At 48.9% G+C, this 16808-nt stretch overlaps 1 protein-coding gene across 1 annotated transcript in view; it reads left to right on the top strand.

The window, feature by feature from the left end:
* Positions 1-15663, top strand: part of EDARADD (EDAR associated via death domain) — a gene marked incomplete at both ends in the record, with an annotated part of 40735 nt that extends 25072 nt beyond the window's left edge. The window contains 2 exons of the mRNA XM_080717228.1: positions 8094-8139; positions 15281-15663. Of these exons, the coding sequence (XP_080573354.1) occupies positions 8094-8139; positions 15281-15663 (429 nt within the window). The remainder of the gene's footprint in view (positions 1-8093; positions 8140-15280) is intronic.
* Positions 15664-16808: the final 1145 nt, after the last annotated feature.

The following is a 16808-nucleotide window of genomic DNA, read 5'->3' as shown; positions in this document are numbered from 1 at the left end:
CTGCTGCACCTTCTTAGAAAGTTGTTCGGCTGCACCGATCGCTTGTGCGCCCAGCAGCCCTGCTGGAAGGACTCAGTTCCACGGCCATCAGAGTGTGAGCCACACCTCGTGGAATTCAAAATAGGGTCGCGAAGGTCTTCCATGCTCGGCGTCAGGAGCCATGAATAAGATATGATATTTATGGCACCATGGTGACATAATAGGTTCTGGGAGAATAAATTATGGTGTGAGGATGCTCTGTAATATTATTAAACCATTAGAAAGGAGCGAGACCATTGGTGTTAAAAAAAAAAAAAAAAAAGGTGGAACAGAGCTGGGATGTAGCTCAGTGGCAAAGGACTTTCCTGGCAAGTGGACCGCCCTGGGTTCCATTCCCAGTCCAAAAAGACAAAAAAAAAAAAAAGACCCCCCCCTCAAAATATGGTGGAACAGACCTGTAATTCCAGTACTTGGGAGGATGAGAGAAGAGGATCTCAGATTCAAGGCCAGCCTCAGCAACTTAGCAAGACCCCATTTCAAAACAAATTAAGTAAAATAGAGATGGGGGTGTAGCTCAGAGGTAGAATGGCCCTGGGTTCAGGCTTCAGTACCAAAAACAAATACAGAACTCCAATTTCCTTGATATATTATTAAACAGATAAAATGATTTTTTTTTTTTTTTTTTACGGGTCTGGGGATGGAACCCGGGGGCATTTGACCTCCGAGCTACACCCCCTGCCCGATTTTTTCTTCTTTATTTTGAAACAGGGTCTCACTGAGTTGCAAAGGGCCTCACTAAGTAGCTGAGGCTGTCCGCGAACTGCGACCCTCTGGTCTCAGCCTCCCAAATGCTGGGATTACAAGCGTGCGCCACCACGACCAGCTAGATAAAGTGATTAATAGATTCACATGATCTGGAGCTTAAAAATAATCTCTGGATAGCCTAGCGTGATGGCACACACTCATAATCCCAGTACTTGAGAGGCTGAGACAGGAGGATCACAGGTTCCCAGCCAGCCTCAGGAACTTAGGAAGGCCTTTGGCAACCTAAAGACCATGTTTAAAAAAAAAAAAAAAAAAAAGCCAGCCGGGCGTGGTGGCGCACACTTGTAATCCCCGAGTTTGGGAGGCGGCGATAGGAGGATCCCGCTGGTTCGAAGTCAGCCTCGCTGGCTTAAGGGACTCTGTTTCCAAATAAAAATATAAAAATAGGTCTGGGAGTGTAGCCCAGAGGTAGAAGGGCTTCCAGGAACTTCAGTACCACCAAAAAAAAAAAAAAAAAAAAGTAAGACGTGGTGGCGCACACTTGTAATCCCAGCATTCTGGAGACTAAGGCAGGAGGATCACAGTTTGGGAACAGCCTCAGCTACTTAGTGAGGCCCTTTACCCTGTTTCAAAGTAAAGAATAATAATAAAAAAAAATAGGGCTGGGGGTGGAGCTTGGAGGTAGAATTTCCCTGGGTTCCATCCCAGTACCACAATAAATAAATAAAATAAAATCGGATGCCTCTAGGTTCAATCCCCAGTACCAAATAAATAAATAAATAAATAAATAAATAAATAAATAAATATGTCTCCATACAAGCGGTGAGGCTGCTGTGAGCATGGAGCCCGTGCACAGACTGTCACCGGGGACCAGTGGGGCTGAGACGGGATGCGAGACTGAAAGAGAAAAGACGACCGCATCTCTTTTTGCTTTGTTAAGGGTGAAAAAAAAAGGCATACACCTATCATCTCAGTACTCGGGAGGCTGAGATGGGAGGATCACAGGATAGAGGTCAGAAAGCTATTACGTAGCAAGACCTTGTTCCCTAGATTAAAAAACAAATATTAAATACGGCTGAGGATAGACATAAAACTCTCCCCCGTCTCCAGGTTCAGTCCCTAGTACCACTCACACGCACAGCATAATTTTGAGTAGTTTCTTATTTTTTGTGTGTTTTGGGGTTTTCATAAAATAAAAATGTATTGGAATAACCCTTCCCACCGCTTAGATGGTACTGAGGCTCAGAACACTTTCACAGGGTGCCAAGTGACAGGCAGAGCTGCACCCAGGAACGCTCCAGGGCAGAGAGGAGAGCTCCTTGGGGCTCCCTCACCTGCAGCCTCCTGGCTGGGCGCCCTGCCAGGCAGCTGGGATTTGGGCGTGAAATGGATCCAGGCCACACGCCCCGCCTCCTGGACCTATCAGTGTCCCCACGGTCCAGCTGCGTTTTCATGCACAAACCCTAATCTCCTGTAAAACGCTCCGTGATATTTGTGAACAAGAATCAACTGTACTTCACACACAAAGGGAAAGCCCGCTTATCTTCATCTGTGAAACCGGCGCAGAGGCGTGAAATCACTCCGGGCAGCCCGGCCTCAGTCGCAGCAAGTTGCCGCAATCTGACCCGCTTCAACTCCAGAAGCTGCGGCCCGGCCCCGCCTGCTAGAGTCAGGGAGGAAGCTCCGCACCGGAGGAGGGCCGGGATTGCTCTCCAGCTGGGCCCCCAGCAAGGATTTCAGACTGTTGTTTCTGCCCGTTGGGTTCTTTCATCCTCAGTCCAGAATCTGCCCGGGTTTGTTCTATCCTCTCTCCCCTCTCTCTCTCTCTCTCCTCTCTCTCCCCTCTCTCTTCCCTCTCTCTTTCCTCTCCTCTTCTTTCTTTCTCTCTCTCTCTCTCTCTCTCTCTCTCTCTCTCTCTGCTTTTTAACATGTGACTCCAGTAATAGCAGTTTTTTTTTTTTTTGCATTACTGGAGATGAAACCCAGGGGCATTCTACCGCCAAGCAACACCCCCAGCCCTATTTTTTATTCTTTATTTTGAAACAGGGTCTCATTGAGTTGCAAAGGGCCCCACTAAGTAGCTGAGACTGTCCCCAAATTGCAATCCTCCTGTCTGAGCCTCCCGAATTCTGGGATGACAAGTGTGTGCGGCCACGCCTGGCTGTAATATCGATGCTTATGTACACATCTCTGTTCCATGGCTGGGTTTTATTCTTTGTGGTGTGTGGTACTGGGAATTGAACCTAGGAGCCAGCTACCTCTGAGCACCCATACTCTTTTTATTTTATTGTTTTGTTTTAAAACAGGGTCTTGCCGGGAGTGGTGGCGCACGCTTGTAATCCCAGCATTTGGGAGGCTGAGACCGGAGGATCACGGTTTGCAGACAGCCTCAGCTACGTAGTGAGGCCCTTTGCAACTCAGTGAGACCCTGTTTCAAAATAAAGAATAAAAAAAAAACATGGCTGGGGGTGTCACTCGAAGGTAGAATGCCCCTGGGTTCCATCTCCAGTTCCACAAAGCAAAACAAAACAAAAAAAACAGGGTCTTGTTAAGTTGCTGGTACTGGTCTCGAACCTGAGATCCTCCTGTCTTAGTCTCTCAAGTTCTGAGATTACAGGTCTGTGCCACCATGCTTGGCCAGTAAATTATTAATTTGATTTGCCACATAGGAACCATATCAAGACCCCTATGGCGTTAATAAATAATTTGATTTGTCACATCCAAGTCATAGCAAGCCCTGTATGGTGTAGATCATTGAATTCTTTTGCACACATGTGAAGGCACAGACGACAGTGACTTGTAGGTGGCACCCTATCACCTTCTCCCCCACTACAAAATGGTCCCTGTGCGCTTTTCCCTGACACCCGCTTTGGGTCATGTCACGCAGGCTCCTCCCTCTGCTCACAATCACTTGAGAGAACACGTGTGTGCGTGTGCTCATGTGTGTGTGAGTGTACACCCATAACACAAAGTTAACTTTTTTTCCCCTGTGGTGCTGGGGATGGAACCCAGAGGCATTCTACTTCTGAGCTACACCCTCAGCCCTATTTTTTATTCTTTATTTTGAAACAGGGTCTCACTGAATTGCAGAGGGGCTCACTAGGTAGCTGAGGCTGTCCGCGAACCCACATCCTCCTGTCTCAGCCTTCCAAGTACTGGGATTACAAGCGTGCACCGCCATGCCTGGCCCAACCTTTTTTAGTTTGAAATAGGGTCTCACTAAGTTACTGTGGGTCTCACTAAATTGCTGAGGCTGGCCTCTGAACCTGCAATCTTCCTGTCTTAGCTTCCCAAGTACTGAAATTACAGGCATGCGTCACCATGCCTAGCTTCTATTAATTAATTAATTAATTTATGTATTGTGGTACTGGGGTTAAGTCCAGGGGCATTCTACTCAGCTATACCCCCACCCGATTTTGTATTCTTTATTTTGAAACAGGGTCTCACTGAGTTGCAGAGAGCCTCACTAACTAGCTGAGGCTTTCCGCGAACCCGCGATCCTCCTGTCTCAGCCTCCCAAAAGCGGGAGCATGTTAAGCCCGATTCATGCTGCTCTTCTGGCTTCTCACAGCCAAACGCACTGCTGCTCAGATCCACGACTCCCTTCTCAGTGCTCCTGACCCAGTTTCCACAGGAGCAGCAAGTGCTCAAGCAGCAGCCTCCCCGGCTCTTGAGACCCAACACGCTCATTCCCACACCCTGGGACGGCCCAGGCAGGCCTCTGAGCCAAGCCCCGCGCCCTCGGTCCTCTGCCTGGGCCTGTGGTGGGTTCCTGCAGTCAGCCTCCCCCTTGAGGCTCGTTCCTGGCCCTGGGGCCTGTCTTCTGCCTGCTCCTCCCTGGCATCCCTGCACCCCTCCTTCTGCCGTCACATCCTGCCCCCAGCCTTTACCTTCACCTTCCAACCCCATCGGATTCCTTGTCTCTTGGCACCGTGACTCTGAGTTCAGTTAACTGTCTTTTTGTACTGGGGCTTGAACCCAGGGGAACTCAACCTCTGCACTACACCCCAGCCCTATGTTGTTCATTTATTATTTTGTTTGTTTATTTATTTATTTGGTGGTACTGGGGATGGAACCCTTCTACCTCCGGGCTACACTCCCAGACCTATTTTATATTTTTATTTGGAAACAGGGTCTCTTAAGCCAGCGCGGCTGGCTTCGAACCTGGGCAATCCTCCTGTCTCCGCCTCCCAAGTGCGGGGATTACAAGCGTGCACCATCATGCCGGGCTTGTTCATTTATTTTTTAAACAAAGTCTCCCTAAATTGCAGAGACCGGCCTCCAGTCTGCGATCCTTCCCTCTCAGCCTCCCAACGACTGGGATGACAGGCGTGTGCCACTGTGCCCAGCTCTCCTCGGCTGACACCCAGATGTAGACCCTGGGTACCCTTGAGGTAGTGACCTCAGAGCTTGCTCTCCACTGCCCGCCTCCCCTCCCAGCCACATCATCATCTCGGCTTCCCTGCCCCGCCTGGGCCTCTCCCAGGCCCCATGTTTACAGCCCCCACAGACCAGCATCTCAAGCCAAAAAAACCTCACAAAATAAGTCTTCTCTTGTTTTACTCTTAGAAAACTAACCAGGCATGCTGATTTCATGCTTAGAAATTAGTCGAGTGTTGTGCTGCATGCCTGTAATCCCAGTACTTGAGGCTGAGGCAGGGGGAGCCCTGGTTTGAGGCCAGTCTCAGGAGTCCTTATTTCAAAATAAAAAGTAAAAAAAAAAAAAAAATGGGAGCTGGGGTGTAGCTCAGGGGTAGAATGTCCCTCCCTAGGTTCAATCCCCTGTACCACCAAAAAAGAAGAGGAGGAGGAGGAGGAAGAGGAAGAGGAAGAGGAAGGAGGAGAAGAAGAAAGAAGAGGAAGGAAGAGGAGGAGGAAGAGGAGGAGGAGAAGGAAGAGGAGAAGGAGGAGGAAGAGGAGGAGAAGGAGGAGGAGAAGGAGGAGGAGAAGGAGGAGGAAGAGGAGGAGGAGGAAGAGGAGGAGAAGGAAAAAAGGAGAGGAAGAGGAAGGAGGAGAAGAAAGAAGAGGAAGAGGAGGAAGAGAAGGATGAAGAGGAGGAGGAGGAAGAGGAGGAGGAGGAGGAAGAGGAGGAGGAGGAGAGGAAAAGGAAGGAGGAGAAGAAAGAAGAGGAAGAGGAGGAGGAGGAGGAGGGAGAAGAAGAAGGAGGAGGAGGAGAGGAGGAGGAGGAGGAGGAGGAGGAGGAGGAGGAGGCAACGACGACGACTAACCTAAAAAGAGAGCTAAGAACAAAGACCCGAGACACTCACGTCACCGCTTCATGGTAATTCTGAGTCCTGTTCCCGTCTTCATCCCACGGATGGTCCTGGATGGACATCGGCTTCAGTAAAGTTTCTTCTGCATTATAAGAAATCGAGTCACATGTGCCACTTAACAGTTTCTACTTCTGGGGAAGCATCATGTTTTAGCAGAGCCCTCAAATACCATGAAATCTGTTAAGTTCTAACGCTCGCGTCTCTGCACACGGCCTGAAGTTCCTGTTCCACGGCTGGGGTTTGCAGCGCAGTCAGTACAATGCCTGGTGGGGAGCGCGTGGGGGCCTGCCGGAGCTCAGCCGCGGGCGCTGCCGAGCAGAGGCGCTGCAGGCCTGGGGTCAGGGAGCGCCGCCCTGGGGGTCCTTGTGAGGTGCCAGGCTGTGTAGAGACATTTCTGTTTCTGCAGATACTTCCTGAGGCTCTTACACGCGTGCGTGCACACACACACACACACACACACACACACACACACACACACCTCTGTACCTTTGCCTGTCTCTACCTTTCTCTCTTTCTCTCTGTCTCACACACACATACCTAGTAAGGGAAATGTACAACTTCAAGAAAATACAGGAGCCAGGCATGGTGGCACACGCTTGTAATCCCAGCACTTGGGAGGCTGAGACAGGAGGATCGCACAGGTTCAAAGCCAGCCTCAGCTACTTAGTGAGGCTCTCAGCAACTTAGTGAGACCCTGTTTCCAAATAAAATAGAAAATAGGTCTGGGAGTATAGCCCGGAGGTAGAAAGCCTCTGGGTTCCACCCCCAGCACCACAAAAAAAAAAAAAAAAACTTCACGACAATGAAAAGAAACTGTATGAATAGTGGTAAGCAGGCGGTTTTGTTGTTGATGATAATGATGTTGATGGTGATGGTGGTGATGGTGATGATGGTGATGGTGATGATGGTGATGGTGATGATGATGATGGTGATGGTGATGATGGTGATGATGGTGATGGTGGTGATGGTGATGATGGTGATGGTGATGATGGTGTTGATAACAATGGTGATGATAATGATGGTTATGGTGATGGTGATGATGATGATGGTGATGGTGATGGTGATGATGGTGATGATGATGATGGTGATGGTGGTGATGGTGATGGTGGTGATGGTGATGATGGTGATGATGATGATGGTGATGGTGGTGATGGTGATGGTGGTGATGGTGATGATGGTGATGGTGATGATGGTGATGATGGTGATGGTGATGGTGATGGTGATGGTGTTGATAACAATGGTGATGATAATAATGGTGATGATGGTGATGGTGATGATGATGATGGTGATGATGATGATGGTGATGGTGATGGTGATGATGGTGATGGTGTTGATGACGATGGTGATGATGATGATGATAATGGTGATGATGGTGATGTTTTTTATGATGATGGTGATGGTGATGATGGTAATGATAATCTTGTTAAGACAGGAGCAGCAAGGAGGACTCAAGCAAAGGCAAGACTTGTTTAGATAATTGAGAGGGGAAATCTAAGCTGTAAAACATAGGAATTCTGTGTGCGCTTTGGGGTGGAGAGAAGACTTATGATTAAGTAAACAGCCGTGAGATGGGAGATTGCCTGTGTAGAGGGAGGAGAAAGGCTTCTTAGAAGATTAAGAGAAAAAGACGGCTGTTTCTAACATGTACATGGACACAATGGAGTTAGCGCTTCCTTGAGGGGAAACTCAGAGACTTGAGAATTAGAGGCCTCTTGAGCTGCGCTAATCCCACAACCGCCTCTGTACACACAGGAGGAACGGGCCAGTGCTGCTGAATGCCCGAAGCTGGAACACCGGGCCCTGGGCGCCGCTCCAGAGCTGCTTCTGCGGTAGTCGGATGGAGGGTGATATCGGCTGACTGAAGGTTTTAGTTGCTTCTTGAAAGACATAGCACAGGGAACAGCTAAGCAAGAGCTGCTCCCTGGAGGAGCTGTAGATCCAGAAGTCCGCTTAGCTCACCCCCATCAAAGTGCCTTTCCTTCCCCAGGTCTTGCTGGGAATTACCCAAAGAGGAACGTGGACAGTACCACTCACCTATGGTTGAGATTTTAAGGCAGGCTGCTTTTTGTTTTTTAGGAAGAAGAGAACGGCTTTCCAGACAGTACCGGAGAACCGCTTTCAGGTGAGGGCTCCACTTTAAAGGTATCGGGGCCACGGTGAGAGCTGGCATGGCCGAAGTTGATCTGAGAATGGGTATACTGAGAACGTGAATGTGTGTGTGGCTTTATTGCTTTATCGGACAATCAGAGGTTAGTTCTCATCTATATTGGTGGGAGATTTTTGAAAGCATGCGTGGGCACAGGGTAAGTGATTCACAGGGCTTCTCTGGTGAGTTGTTACCCTCGTTTCCTGGACAACCGCGCACTGGTACATTGTGGGACAATCCTCATGCCTTTGGGCCAGGCAGTGCTGTCAAACCTGGTACCAGTGTGCACATCTGGATTCTCTGGCTCCTGCCTGACAATTCTCTGCATCTCTCTGAGTGCCTGAGGGGATGGCTTCTGGAAGCCCACCCCACGCATATGCTTGTGAAAGGTGTTTATTTTATCTTGTGTTTCGTAAACAAATAAATGAGAGGCTTGGATGTAATGGCTTTGATTCTCCTTGCAAGCTGGTAGAAGCTTGCAAAGTGATTCCCGTTTGAAACAGGGTGGCGACCTCAGTGAGATTTATTTTATTCTGTTGCACTTGCAAACATCGATTTGCACCTTCCATGTATCAGACGCTCTTCTAAGCACTTCGCGGATGTGAAGTACTCACTAAGTCCTGCATGAAGGCACTGCTGGATTCTTCCCTCTCCCTTTTCCTGTCCCTCTTTCTGTCTCTGTCTTAGTCCCTCTCTTCTTTCTTCTTTCTTTTTTCTTTTTTGATATTGGGAATTGAACCACTGTACCTCTGACCTACACTCCCAGTCCTTTTAATGTTTTTATTTTTAAACAAGGTCTCACTGAATCGCTGAAGTTGATTGCAAAATTGTGATTCTCCTGTCTCAGCCTCCCAAGAGCTGACATTACAAGCTTGCTCAACCATGCCCAGCACAGATCTTACAATTTTTTCTTTTTTCTCTCTCTCTCCCTTCCTTCCTTCCTTTTTTTTTTTTTTTTTTCTTCAGTACTGGGGATGGAACCCAGGGGCATTCTGCTTCAGAGTTCAACCCCCAGCCCTATTTTTTTATTCTTTATTTTGAAATAAGGTCTCACTGAGTTGCAAAAGGCCTCACTAAGTAGCTGAGGTCGACAAACCAGAATCCTCCCCCGGGTGGGGAATTTTTTTGCCTGGACCCACTCAATTGTGTTGGTGAGACTCCCTGGTGTGGCTGCCAGTTTGAAATCTCCTTAAAGAGGAGTTTGGGAGAGAGAGAAATTGAATCCAGGTTGTTTTACCCTTTGGTTAAGAGATCAAACACCCACCCAAAGCCCTTGAGTCAGTCTCTTCGTAGATAAAAACAGTTCTTCATCACTTCCAGCTTAGACCATACACTCCTACCTGTGATAAATCATGTGGTGTGTGCCTGCCCCAACGACGAGCCAACCCAGAAATTAGTGTTTTAAATATATTTACTTCCGAGCTGGCCGTGGTGGTGCATGCTTATAATCCCCGCGCTTGGGAGGCTGAGACAGGAGGATCACACTGTTCAAAGCCAGCCTTAGCTACTTAGAGAGGCTCTCGACAACTTAGTGAGACCCTGTTTCCCAATAAAATATAAAATAGGTCTGGGAATATAGCCCGGAGGTAGAAAGCCCCTGGGTTCCACCCCCAGTACCACAAAAAAAAAAAAAAGAAAAAGAAAAAGCTACTTAAATATATAAATATATTTATTTCCAACCAGCTGTGGTGGCACATGCCTGTAATCCCACTACTTGGGAGGCTGAGACAGAAGGGTCACAGGTTCAGGCCAGCTACAGCAACTTAGTGAGGTCCCTCAGCAACTTAGCGAGACCCTGTTTCAAAATAAAAGAGGGCTGGGCACATAGCTCAGAGGTAGAATGTCTCGGGCTCCATCCCCAGTACAACAAAAATAAATAAACATATTTACTTTCAACCACAGTGGAAACCACACACGGGAAAAAGGCGCGGATTTGCAACCTTTGTCAATGTAACTACAGAACTTGGTGACTCCACTTTCACACTTAATATTTTGCAGGCTTCAAATCTGATAATCTATAGATACCTGGTCTTCAGAACCACAGTACTTTGCTAGCTCTCAAGTTGCCAACATAAAATGCCGACTGTTTAACTGTTTGAGCTAATCCAAGGCCTCGTTATCCTGGGGAGCATCATTAGAACCGATCTGAGAGCTAACAGGGACCCTGGAGCGCTGGGGCGGGAAGCCCGGGTGGGGTAGCTCCGGGAGCCAGAGTGCTCTGAAGTAAGAGCAGCTCGCTTGCAGGGAGACACATGAAGCCCACTGTGATCCTACCCACTGCCAGCACCCTGGCTGGAGCCCTTTCTAGGCTTAACTAGTCATGATCTTTGCAAAGTTTGAATCCTGTTCCAGTTCACAATTAACCGTTAATTAATCAACACCTCATAACCCGCCAGCCCAAAGGTAAGAGTTAGACGTGGTACCGGTTGGACATCAACCACTTCTGAGGATTCTTTTATTATTTATTTATTTATATATTTATTTATTTTATTTGGTGGTACTGGGGTTCCTGGAAACCCTTCTACCTCCAGGCTACACTCCCAGACCTATTTTATACTTTTTATTTGGAAACAGGGTCTCTTAAGCCAGCGCGGCTGGCTTCGAACCTGTGCGATCCTCCTGTCTCCGCCCCCCAAGCGCGGGGATTACAAGCGCGCGCCACCACGCCTGGCACCGAGGAGTTGTCTAAATGCTATTCATAGGCTAGACTCCGGAACTCTTCTTTCAAGTATAAAATGTAGGTGTGAGGAAGGTTGAAGAGGAAAGAGAGATAAAAGAGAAAGTGTTTCCTGGAGAAATCCATGCGTCTGTTCGTGAGGGTGAAAACTTTAAGTATCTAGAGACTCTCTTCTTTTTGCCTTTTCTCTTTCTTTCTTTCCTTTTTTTTTTTTTTTTAAAGAAGAGGTCTGTTATTCAGTGTTGCTTTTTTGTTTAATTGTTCCAGTATTGGGAATTAAACTCAGGGCCTCTCTGGGCATGATGGCACGTGCTTGTAATCCCAGTACTTGGGAGGCTAAGACAGGAGGAGTGCAGGTTCCCAGCCAGCCTCAGCTACTTAGTGAGGCCCTCTGTAACTTAGTAAGACCCTATTTCAAAATAAAGAATAAAAATAGGGCTTGGGGTATAGCTCAGAGGTGGAATGCCCCTGGGTTCCATCCCCAGGACCGAAAAACTTTAAAAATTAAACTCAGGGCCTCAGAGCATGCTAGAAAGTGCCCTGTTACTGGTTACTAAGCTACAGTCCCTAACCCATTCAGGCAGGTCTTGAACTGGACTCAAGCAAGCCTCCTGCCTCAGCCTCCCGAGTAGCGGAGACCACAGGCACACAACACGGCACCCGGCTTAGATGCAAGGACTCTTAATCACCCAGCAGACGCAGCACCCCTCAGTGAGAAGTGGCTGCTTTTAAGAGCTGTTGGTTATGATCCCTCATCCACGGCTCTCTGCTATTACTGAGCTTACCTGGTGCTAGGACAGGGCTTTCCTGGATTATCTCTTTAATCCTCACAACCACCTTGCGAGGTAGGTGTGGTTATCTCTGTGTGCTCAGTCGGCTGTTGGAGCCGCGCACCTGCACTGTGCTGGGAGACTGGCCACGTAACCTGCGAGTTCACCTTGGAGCCCTGCTCCACCCCAACCAGGAATCTTCCTCCGCCTGCGTACGCCCAGTTAGCGCTAAAAATGGTGTCAGAGAGTTTGAAAATTTCTAGATAGCACCTCATGGTGCTATCTAGAACCCAGGGGGGTTCGATTTGATTAATTCTTTTGTGTGTGTATGTGCATGGTACTAGAGATTGAACCCAAGGGCATTGTACCTTTGAGTTACACCCCTAGCCCTATTTTATTCTTTATTTTGAAACAGGGTCTCACTCAGTTGCCAAGGCTGGCCGCCAACCACAGATCCTCTTGTCTCAGCCTCCCGAATACCGAGATTATAGGCATGCACCACCACACCTGGCTGATGACTTTTTTTTTTTTTTTTTTTTTTAGTACTGGGGATGGAACCCATGGGCATTCTACCTGCGAGCCTCACCCTTACCCCTATTTTTTATTCTTTATTTCGAAACAGGGTCTCACTGAGTTGTAGAGGCCTCACTAAATAGCTGAGGCTGTTCATGAACTGCGATCCTCCTGTCTCAGCCTCCCAAGTACTGGGATTACAAGCGTGTGCCAGCTTGTTGACTACTTCTTTATGTTATGGTCTTCCTTCTTTCCTCCCTCCCTCTCTTCCTTCCTTCTTTCCTTTATTTTTATTTATTTATTTATTTATTTATTTATTTATTTATTTATTGGTGCTGGGGTGGATCCCAGGAGCCTTCTACCTTCAGGCTACACTCCCAGACCTATTTTCTATTTTATTTGGAAACAGGGTCTCACTAAGTTGCTGAGAGCCTTACTAAGCAGTAAGCCTTACTAAGCCTTACTGAGGCTGGCTTCAAACCTGTGCGATCCTCCTGTCTCAGCCTCCCACACGTGGGGATTACAAGCATGCGCCACCACGCCAGGATTATAAAACACTGTTTAATCCAGAAACACAATACCAGCCCAAGAAAGGTGGAAAACAGAACCATCATCCTACCATGTTACTGCAGTAGCCATTATTACCCTTGTACACTCACTCCCGTAGTGTGATGCCTTGAGCTTTCGTGTAGCTTTAAACATGGATTATGTACACCTTGCATTTCTCACTTCACATGACAAGTATTTCTCATATACTCTTCATAATTAGTTAAATAATATTCCATCAAGTAGTACAATCATTTATCCCTATCTTTGGTATGGAAGTCGTTTTTAAAAGTTGATATGATAAGCTGGGCGTGGCGGCCCACACTTGTAATTCCAGTACTTGAGAGGCCGAGAGAGAAGGATCACAAGTTCTAGACCGGCCTCGGCAATTTAGTGAGATTCTCGGAAACCTAGAGAGACCCTGTTTTAAAACAGGAATAAAAGGACATAAAGCCCTGAGATAGAATGTGCCTGAGCTCGATCCCCAGTACCAAAAACAATTGGACACTATACTCACACTGTAATCATGTTCACGGACATACATGGGTTGGGTGGTCTTCTTGGACTAGGACCCCAGAGGCCACTCATAGGTCATAGAATCTGAGCATAATTTTTATGACTTTTGCTTTGTTGCCTTTTAATTTAAATTTTTACTAGAATTGCTAGTCCCCCATGTATGATCACCAAAATGACCTATCTATCCAAATCCTTCACTTTCCTAAGTGAGGAAGGCCCAGGCTCACTGTGGCACTGTGTTTCATAAAGGTTGCTATCATTTGGATCTGGAGTCTCTCCCAAAAGTCTCCGTTGAAAGGCAGCAAGGAGCCGGGCGTGGGGGCACACGCTTGTCATCCCCGCGCTCCGGAGGCTGAGACAGGAGGATCGCGCAGATTCGAAGCCAGCCTCAGCTACTGAGTGAGGCTCTCAGCAACCTAGTGAGACCCTGTTTCCAAATATAATATAAAATAGGGAGCCGGGCGTGGTGGCGCACGCTTGTAATTCCCGCGCTTGGGAGCAGAGACAGGATCACGCAGGTTCGAAGCCAGCCGCGCGCGCTGGCTTAGGAGACCCTGTTTCCAAATAAAAATGTAAAAATAGGTCTGGGAGTGTAGCCCGGAGGTAGAAGGGCTTCCAGGAACCCCAGCACCACCAAAATAAATAAATAAATAAGTAAATATAAATAAAATAGGTCTGGGAGTATAGCTCAGAGGTAGAAAAGCCCCTGGGTTCCATTCACAGCAACACACACACACACACACACACACACACACACACACACACTGCAGAGGGTTCAGAGGTGGGGCTTTTGGGGAGTGGTAGGATCATGTGAGGCTTCAGATCTCATCAGTAGCTCAATCCATTGATGGCCAAAAGGACTGCTGGGCAGAGGGACCTGGTGGCAGCTTGCTGCAGTGCCCCCTGGAAGGGGCTGTCTTCTCTCTGGCCTTTTTCTTTCCCCTGTCTGCTCTCCGCTGCCATGAGCGGAACAGCTCTCCTCTGCCAGCCCTTCCCCCATGATGTCCTGCCTCAGCTCCAGCCTTAGGCAGTGGAGCCGGCCCACCATGGACTGACCCTCAGAAGCCGTGAGCCCAGATAAGCCTTTCCTCCTCTCGGCTGCTCTCGCCAGGTCTCAGTGGTGAAGAGCTAACAACAGACTGTCATCACCCTGCCAGGATCTTCCAAGCCAGTGACCTGTAGAGTAGCCCTGGGCTGGTAAAACCCAGAGTCAGGGACCATGAATCAGCGAGACCAAATTTAAGCTGCGCGGTTTGCCACGCCGTGTGGGCCGGCGCCCAGTGCTTTGTTGTACGTGACTTGCTGGCACTGGCTGACTCTGTCCTCCTACTCACAGGGACAGGAGGCAGGAGGGGTGTGCCCTGGCAGCGCATCCCGCTGTGTGTGCCCCGGGCTGTTGGCTCCACTTCAGAGGGAGCCCTGTGGGCGAAGAAAACAGAGATAAAGGCTCAGGGTGATAAGACAGCTATAAACTCAAAAAGCAGGTTTTCTGGTGCTATCAATTATCACTTGTTTTCAAATATGCAAAGGGAGTGGATATTCCAGTTTTTTTTTTTAAAGGACTTTGAAAGAATTACGCAATGTGTTCCAGCCCAACCTGCCACATCTGGTGTTGAGAGACTGTCAGGGGCACAGGTTGGGGCGCTCACAGGTGTGGGTGGGTGGAATCTGGCCCCCAGGACAGCCTTGTTCCCAAGTCCTCATCCAGCCGGTGGTCCCATCCGTGGGCACCGGAAAGTGCAGAGTCTTGGACAGATATGAAGACTGGCATTATGAAATCATACTGCTGGTGCCGGCAGAACAAGCCGTCTTGGGCTGTGAAGAATGACAGGCATGTTGTGGAGTGCCGCGCCAGGAGCACTGCATCAGGTCTCCTGTTCTGTTTTGTCCTGGGGATTGAACCCAGGGGCAGTCTAGCTCTGAACTACACCCCTAGCCCTACTTTATTTGGAAACAGGGTCTCATTAAGTTGCTGAGGCTGGCCTTAGCAACCTCCCGTCTCAGCCTCCCGAGTACTGGGATTACAAGCAGACACCTGCCACCACGCCCGGCTGCGTCCGACCTCTTGTTGACACGCGACTCTTTCCTCCTGCAGGTGACGGTAAGGACGAGTCCTGCAGAGAAGGCTGCCGGTGCTCCTCCTGCTCGCTCCGGGCCCCCACCATCAGTGACTTGCTCAATGACCAAGACTTGCTGGATGTGATCAGGATAAAGCTGGACCCGTGTCACCCCACGGTGAAGAACTGGAGGAACTTTGCCAGCAAATGGGGAATGCCTTATGACGAACTGTGCTTCCTGGAGCAGCGGCCGCAGAGCCCCACCCTGGAGTTCTTGTTCCGTAACAACCAGAGGACGGTGGGCCAGCTGATCGAGCTCTGCAGACTGTACCACAGGGCGGACGTGGAGAAGGTGCTGTGCAGGTGGGTGGCCGAGGAGTGGCCCCGGCGGGGGCGCGCGGACCACCCCACGCACTCCTAGCGCCCAGCCCGCGTCTGCCTCCGTGCGCCCGAACGCAGCGACCCGCGCCGCGGGGGAACGTGAACCTGTCCTTCTTAAGAGTTTAGGGCGAGGACGCAGAGCGGTGGACGTTGGTTTCTCCAGAGCTGGTGGGTTTCGTGGAGGGGAAAGGTCGGTGTGGGTAGCAGATATTTTTGGTTGGTTTCTTTTCTTTTCTTTTCTTTTTTGCACGGCTACTTTAACTTAATATTTGAATTTGGAATTGGGAAAGAGTATTCTGAAAGCTCACCTCAGGGCCAGAGCCCACGATCAGAATGGATTCGTGCCATGGTCCCTTATTTTAAATACTACTGAAGATCTCGGGGAGACTGCTGACGGCCCCGGAGGTGTGTGCGTGACCACACACCAAGATCCTGCGGTCGGCGGCGTCCACGGCTTGGAGGTGACTACCAGCCCACCTTGTCCACTCGCTTGGGTTTGCTCGTGAATCGCCTAGGTCATTCGCAGGACGCCTGCGCGACGTGGTCTCCGCTGCGGCGCACACGAGCTCTCCTTGCACATGCTCCTGTGATCTGCGGGCTGTTGACAAGGTCGTTTGCTTTGGTATTTTTGTCAAGTTACCTTTCATACTGTAGTAAATATAGGGTGGGGTGGGTGCTGGGGTCAGCCCAGGGGCTCAGCCATACTAGACATTGCTTGGGTGTTCTTTAAAGAAATACACAAATTGGTGGTCGCTGCATGGGGCAGAGTTAACGCACAGAGGAACTGGCGTGCTAACAGGTGCCGTGGAAACGGTTGTTAAGAAAGGACTCAAAATGTTCTGTTAGTACCCATAACTCTGTGTGTGTGTGTGTGTGTGTGTGTGTGTGTAAGCTCTGGAGATTAGAACCTCTGGGCATTTAAAACCTTGGGGCGTTCTGCCTCCGAGTTACACCCCCAACTCTATCTTATTTTTTATTTTGAAACAGCATCTCGCCACACTGCTGAGGCTGTCCTCAGACCTGTGTTCCTCCTCTCTCAGCCTCTCAAATACTGAGATTTCAGATGTGTAGCATCAGGCCCTGCAGTACCCAGCTGTTTTTTTTTTCAAAGAAATTAGTTTAATACTTACTTTTTCTTCTTTTGATAAAAGGCTGAGTCCTTCATCCTTGAGATGAAACTTGAAC

The sequence above is a fragment of the Muscardinus avellanarius genome (assembly GCF_963383645.1).
Source record: "Muscardinus avellanarius genome assembly, chromosome: 20".
Taxonomy (NCBI): Eukaryota; Metazoa; Chordata; class Mammalia; order Rodentia; family Gliridae; genus Muscardinus; species Muscardinus avellanarius.
This window is presented reverse-complemented; position numbering and strand designations above follow the sequence as displayed.